General features: G+C 52.7%; 1 protein-coding gene across 1 annotated transcript; it reads right to left on the bottom strand.

The window, feature by feature from the left end:
* Positions 1-905: 905 nt before the first annotated feature.
* Positions 906-6,521, bottom strand: LOC138414182 (uncharacterized). The gene is given in 1 exon segment (XM_069541056.1): positions 906-6,521. A coding segment is annotated over 1 exon segment (5,298 nt). The 3' UTR covers positions 906-1,223.
* Between the last annotated feature and the right edge of the window lie 923 nt (positions 6,522-7,444).

Raw genomic sequence — 7,444 nt, 5'->3', positions numbered from 1 at the left:
CTAATTGGTCCTGTAAGTCCTGAATGGTCCCAGAGAGAGTTTCTACATCTTCTATTAATTGCCTAGACAGCTGACTATAGGAGTGAAGGGAGACCCCAAGACCTGTACTCCCTGTGGCCACAGCTCCTGTAATTCCTAATCCTACCAGGAGGGGTAGGACTGTAATGGCTCGTTTGGTTCTGCCTGCCCAGAAGTCAAAGCTGGGAATGGGCAACGGGGTGTCTCCCGAGATCAGGTCTACATTGGGGAGAAGGGTGGCCAGGGTGCAGACCCCTGTCCAATTCGGGGGTAAATAGGTGTATGCTAGGTTACTTCCACAGACAAAGACAGTGGTATTAGGACTACAGAGGGAGGAGTTCACGGGGATATATTGACTACATCCAGTGGATGAAAGGATTCCCAAGTCAATACTGGCGTTAGAGAGGGAATCGTTCTTGACAAAGCATGAGGTATTAAAGGTGGTTGAAAATTTTGAAAATTGTATGGGGAACGGCTCGGGGAGTGAAGTAGGGTTACATCGTTCGCTGATATTTAAATTGGCGAAGGTGGGGATGGCTATAGGGCGGGGCGGTCCTTGAGGAAGGCAGAGCCAGCAATCCTGTGCTAAGTTGGGGTTGGTGGTATTCAAAAGCGCAAAAGTAGCTTCTAGTATGGACATGGTCTGGGAGTCCAATTCAGAGGGATCGACCTTAGGGAGAATTAGGGGGTGGTAGCTGAGCTGTGGGTACAGATGCCGATAGGCCTCTTCTATTTGTCTTCGGGTTTCTATCTGGCGCACTGCGTCCTGGGGCCCCCCACCGTCTGACATATGTGTGGGGGCCCTGGTATTCCAGCATACCGGGGTCCCGGGGGTGCCAGTGCATCCAGCCTGAAGGTATTTATTATCATCACTAATGGTGGGGCTTTTATTATTCTGTAGTATGGCTGTGAAATAAGTCTTGTTATTGGCCCCTATACATTGCTGGTAAGAGGAATAGCACATGCTATGCATTGATTCCTGGAAGGTAGAACAGGGGCAAGTAGCTCGAGGGGGAAGTGGCTTAGGCTTATGGTAGCATTGCCAGTTTTGAGAGGCCCCGGTAACCCTATATTCCTGAACAAGATACGCAGTTATGCCCCCGCAGTCCTGCATATGAGTATACCCTCGGGGAACAACAGGAGTCTCCATAGTACCTCCCCTGCACTCGCACGGTGCACCATATAGTAGTTGTATTAAAGTATTCTTATTGGGGGGAGGGCCGAATCCTCCCCTCGTGGCCCGAGGGTTGAGGGTTAGGACTATTATTAGGGCTATCAGCAGTACCTTGGTCATCATGGGGGAGGGTACGGCGCAAAGTCAGTTTGAGGGGATTGTTCTTACTCCGGTCAACAGTCCAGGTGACGTCAGCTTTAGTGGACTTGATGAGGTCAGAAAATGGGTCCACCGGCTTGACGTGCGTGTGATGGATCCAGGCAGCTATGCTGTCCACCTTAATGGCTGTCGGCGTTGTCAGGATGATCTGGTAAGGTCCTTTCCACCTGGGTTCTAGGGTCTCTTGTCGATGGCGTTTGACAAGGACCCAGTCACCTGGCCGGAGCTGGTGTGGAGTAGGTGGGGGTCCTGTTGCATATAGCTCTTTTAGTTTGGGCCAGATTGTCTCGTGTATCCGCTGTAAGGCTTGGAGGGAAGACAGGAGATTATTTTCTGGGTCCAATTGGATAAGGTTAGTCTTTAGATTAGGGATGATAGGAGGAGGCCTACCATGCATTATTTCATAGGGAGTAAATCCTAGCTTATAGGGGGAATTTCGCACCCTAAACAGAGCGTAGGGGAGTAGGACTACCCAGTTAGCGCCAGTCTCCATGGTCAATTTAGTCAAGGTCTCTTTTAGAGTTCTATTCATCCTTTCTACCTGTCCTGAACTCTGGGGGCGGTATGCACAATGTAATTTCCAATTAGCCCCAAGTATGGAAGCCAGATCCTGACTTACCTTAGAAACGAAGGCTGGCCCGTTGTCGGACCCTATCATAACTGGAAAGCCATACCTGGGCAGGATCTCTTCTAGTAGCTTCTTAGCTACTATTCGTGCAGTCTCATTCTTGGTTGGGAATGCCTCAGTCCAACCTGAAAAGGTATCTATAAACACCAGTAAATATTTATACCCATATTTGCCAGGCTTTACCTCCGTGAAGTCCACTTCCCAGTAGGCTCCAGGCTGGTTTCCTCTCTCCCGGATGCCAGTGGTTGGCGGGTGGGTGCTGGCATTATGGAGTTGGCAGACTGCACAGTCAGCAACCAGTCGTTCAGTCTTCTCGGAGACATTTTTAATTTTAAGTCCAGTCTGCCTGATGAGATCCTGTAGCCGTCGGGCGCCCAAGTGGGTGCTACGGTGGATCCGTTCAAGGACCAGGGTTCCTAGTCTCTCAGGAAGGAGGATATTGTTTTTAGCGTCCCGCCACCATCCGTCTCTAACCTGGGTTAGAGGAAGCTTGCTCATCCATCTGATGTCATCCTCCGAGTAGTCGGGTTGGGGCGGTAGTTCCCGGGGGCCTGGATCCGGCAGTTGCAGGGGAAGTAATGGTATTGGAGTGTGTGCCGCCTTTCGAGCCGTCTGGTCTGCCAAATTGTTGCCTCGGGTGACTGGATTCGTGGGTTTTTGATGCCCCGGGCAGTGTACAATGGCTAGCTTTTTGGGTTCCCATATGGCCGCTAGCAAGGCCAAGATTTCCTCTTTGTTCTTGATGTCTTTGCCCTCTGCTGTGAGTAGTCCCCGCTCTCGGTATATTGCCCCATGTATATGTGCGGTAGCGAAAGCATACCGGCTGTCTGTGTATATGGTAGCTTTTTGGCCTTTGCTCATCTTGAGAGCTTGGGTCAGGGCAATTAATTCAGCTTTTTGGGCTGAGGTCCCTGGGGGGAGAGTCTCTGCCCATATCACCTCTGTTTCTGATGTTACTGCTGCCCCCGCATACCTCTGACCTTGCTGGACAAAGCTGCTGCCGTCAGTGAACCATGTGACTTGTGCATCCGGTAGGGGCTGGTCACGTAGGTCTTCCCGAACCCCATGGATCTGGGCCAGTACCTCTGCACAGTCATGGAGTGGGGAGTCCAAATCTGGGTCAGGTAATAGGGAGGCAGGGTTTAATGCCCGCGGCGGAGTGTAGCTGATTCTGAGGGGATTTAACAGTAGACCCTGGTAGTGGACCAATCGAGCATTGCTCATCCATCGGTCGGGAGGCTGTTTGAGAACCCCGTCGATGGCGTGGGGGGTGGTGACATGTAACTCCTGCCCCATAGTTAGTTTGTCAGCATCCTTTACCATTAGGGCCGTGGCGGCGATCATCCGGAGGCAAGGAGGCCAGCCGGCAGCCACTGGGTCCAATTTTTTTGATAGGTAAGCAACAGGCCGGGGCCAAGGACCGAGGGGCTGGGTCAACACGGCCTTAGCTATGCCTTTGCTTTCATCTACAAAGAGGTGGAAGGGCTTGGAGACATCAGGGAGACCCAGGGCGGGTGCGGACAGCAAGGCAGTTTTGATCTGCTGAAATGACTGCTCAGCCTCTTCTGTCCATTCAAAGGGCGTCTGCTCTTTGGTGGCTAGGTATAGCGGTTTGGCCATTTCAGCAAATTTGGGTATCCATAAACGGCAGAACCCAGCCGACCCCAAAAATTCCCTCACCTGTCGAGGCGTGGTGGGTCTGGGGATGCGGAGGACGGTTTCCTTCCGTGCATCTGTGAGCCATCGTTGCCCCCCTTTCAATAGGTATCCCAGGTAAGTTACCTCAGGCCTGCAGATCTGTGCTTTCTTGGCAGAGGCTCGGTATCCCAGGGTGCCGAGAGTCCGTAGGAGGTTTCTGGTTCCCTGCAGGCAGGCTTCAGCGGTCTCAGCAGCTATTAAGAGATCATCAACATACTGCAGAAGGGTTACATTGGGGTTTTGTCTCCGGTACTCACTGAGATCCTCGTGTAGGGCCTCATCAAACAAGGTAGGCGAGTTTTTGAATCCTTGGGGAAGTCTGGTCCAGGTGAGTTGTCCGTTTATACCTCTCTCGGGATCTGACCATTCGAAGGCAAAGAGTTCTTGACTTTTGGGCGCCAAGGGTAAACTAAAAAAGGCATCTTTGAGGTCCAGCACAGTATACCATTGTTTTTCTGGACAAAGGGCGCTCAAAAGAGTATATGGATTGGGCACAGTAGGATGGATGTCTATGACCCGTCTGTTAACTTCCCTCAGGTCCTGCACTGGGCGGTAGTCTTTACTGTTAGGTTTGCGGACTGGCAGCAGGGGTGTATTCCAGGCCGACTGGCAGGGACGCAGTATCCCCAGGTCAAGAAGCCGGCGAATATGAGGAGTGATACCAGTCTTGGCCTCTAGGGGCATGGGATACTGTCGGACACGTGCAGGATCTGCCCCCGGTTTGATCTCTATGAATAGGGCTGGGCGGTGTTTGGCTAGTCCCATCCCCCCTGTTTCTGCCCATGCTTCGGGGAACTGCTGAAGCCATAACTCTATATCTTGATTTTGGGAGGGTGGTTCCTGGTGAAGTCGGTACTCATCTTCCAAGTTCAGGGTGAGCACAGATATGGGTTGGTCGTGAGGGTCTGTTACGATTGGCCCCTCTGGCCGAAAATGAATTTGTGCTCCCATTTTAGTGAGTAAGTCTCTCCCCAGTAAGGGGCAAGGGCTATCGGGAATGACCAGAAAGGTATGGGTTACCCTTCCCGTGCCCAAGTCCACAGTTCTCTGAGTGGTCCAAAGGTAACGTTTAACTCCCGTAGCTCCCTGGACCCAGGAGGATTTGTTAGAAATTTTCCCGTGGGGCTTAACCAAGACCGAATGCTGTGCCCCGGTATCCACCAGGAATTGGACTGGTTTCCCCTCCACTCGTAGGGTTACCCTGGGTTCGGGGAGGGGGTCCGAACCCCGTCCCCCCTACTTTGTATCATGTGTAAACAGGACTGGGGTGGCGTTCGGTTGCCATTGCCCCTGGTTGGGGCGAGGCTGCCTTTTCTTGGGGCATTCCCGAGCCCAGTGGCCCTTTTCCTTGCAATAGGCACATTGATCTCTATCCAATGGTCGCCTGGAAGGTCGAGTGGCTGGGGGGCCCTCTTGGTCTTTCTGAACAATGGCGGCCAAGACTTTAGTCATTTTCTCAGTGGCTTTAAGTTGTTTATCCTCTGGGGCGTCCCGGTTATTAAAGACGCGCTGGGCGATACGGAGTAAGTCCTGTATCTGTTTGCCCTCCAGATCTTCTAACTTCTGGAGTTTCTTTTTAATATCAGGGGCTGCCTGGTTAACGAAGGACATTACAATGGCGGCCTGATTTTCGGGGGCCTCTGGATCCATAGGGGTATACTGCCTAAAGGCTTCCATTAATCTTTCTAAATAAGAGGAGGGAGTTTCTGTTTTACCTTGCATGATTGAATATACCTTGGCCAAATTAGTGGGCTTGCGCGCGGCAGCCCGGAGACCCGCCATTAGAGTCTGGCGATAAATGAGCAGTCGTCCCCTACCTTCTCCGGTGTTATAGTCCCAATCATCCTGCGGGGGGCGAGTTAAGGGAAAGGCTGCATTGATGAGGTCAGGGTTAGCGGTGGGTTGACCATCATCTCCAGGAACCAGTTTTCTCGCCTCCAGCTGGATTCGCTCCCGTTCTTCGGTAGTGAATAGGATCCGGAGGAGCTGTTGGCAGTCATCCCAGGTGGGCTGATGAGTGAACATAACGCTATCTAGAAGAGCTATCAAGTCTTTAGGATTATCAGAAAAACGGGCATTCTGGGTTTTCCAATTATATAGGTCACTGGTAGAAAATGGCCAATACTGGAGTCGGGGGTTCCCTGTCTCATCGGGAGGGCCTATTTCTCGCAGGGGTAGGGCTCTGGTAGAATCAGGATGGCGGAACCCTGGGTCGCGCTGAGTGCGTCCGCGAGTGCGCCCAGCCGGCCCCTGGGAATTATTTTCATTGGGCAGGGGGACCGGTAGTGCCTCTGCCTCTCGGTCCTCCGGTTCTGGCCTGGGTGGCGCTCCGGGAGGGGCTGCAGGAGGTTCTACCAAGGGGAGAGGAGCAGAGCCAGGAGCAGGAAGGGGGACTGGTTGTGGGGCCACAGGAGGAGATTGATATGGGGGGGGGTCTAGGAGAAGGAGGTCTTGGCTGTCAGAGAGTATGGGTGCAGTTCGGGTCTGAGGCTTGGGAGGTTTAGTTGGTCGGGCCGCAAGGATCTTATATGACCCTGATGACAAAAAGGGGGTCATCCAGGGAGGAGGGTTTTCTACCAGGTCCTGCCATACCAGGATGTAGGGGATCTGGTCCGGATGGCCTTCTTTTCCTGGCAAGAAAACTCTAGATTTAACTTTTAGGATTATAGGAAGACAAAAGGTACCCTCGGTGGGCCAGCCAACCCCGAAAGTTGGCCATTCAGAGCGGCAGAAGGTAATTAGTTTTCTTCTCCAGATATCCAGACTGAAGTTGTGTCCTCGGGACTTTACATCCCCGAAATTAGCGAGAAGGAGGGAGAGGGGGGTACTCTGTGCTTGGCCCATGTCTAGGTCCTGTAAGAGATTGATTAGAAAAGGTTACTCTGAAAACAAAAGTGATTAAGAGCAGTCCCAATAGCGGAGTCTGTAAAAGGAGGAAGGGGAGGTTATCGCGTGCGCGCTTCAGATGGGCTGCCAGCCCCAGATGGGTCGTGGTGGACGTCTCCAACCACGCCCGACTAGGTGTCCTATAGCGCGTCCGCCAGGACTGTCCTAGTCCCCAAAACAGAAGGTACCCTGAGCCGGCTTACTTACCGATCGGTTGTCAGCGATGACCCGTTGACCTGATGTCTGGTGGGCTTGGGGGCATCCCGGACGAGCCCCCAAATGAAATGCCCAAGGTCGCGAGGCCCCTCCACAAGACCACCAGAGTCGAGAGTCAAAGCCAAACGGCAAGGGTCATTTATTGCAGGTTCGAACCTGGACCTCCGCGCACTCCTTTCCCGTGACGCTAAGAGGCCCCGGCGGAGATTAGTACAGCTCTTTTATAGACCGGTACAAATATAGTCGCCGATTGGTTGACTTTTAAACAAAGACACTAGTCGCCGATTGGTTGACTTTTAAACAGAGACACTAGTCGCCGATTGGTTGACTTTTAAACAAAGACACTAGTCGCCGATTGGTTGACTTTTAAACAGAGACACTAGTCGCCGTCTGATTGGTTGGACGGTTGCGGGGGGGGGGGGGGGGTCAGCAGGCGTAATTATAGAAGCGAGAGCGGCTGGTTAAGTTTCGGTCTCCTGAGGTTTTGTTTCTTAATTAGAAATACTTAAGGCGGGGCCATGGTCGCAAAAAGAAATAGTGCAAACAGGAGGACTGATACAACCCTAGCAGTGCTGCGGCCTCCACCAGCCCAACGGCAGGGCGTCGGGAGGCTGTGCGCCCAACTTCAGGCGGCGCTCCCAAATGTGGCAAGCCCAGCGCCGCGC

The sequence above is a fragment of the Delphinus delphis genome, chromosome 10, assembly GCF_949987515.2.
Source record: "Delphinus delphis chromosome 10, mDelDel1.2, whole genome shotgun sequence".
NCBI classification, from domain to species: Eukaryota; Metazoa; Chordata; class Mammalia; order Artiodactyla; family Delphinidae; genus Delphinus; species Delphinus delphis.
The sequence above is the reverse complement of the archived record's forward strand: the minus strand, read 5'-3'. Positions and strand labels throughout refer to the sequence as shown.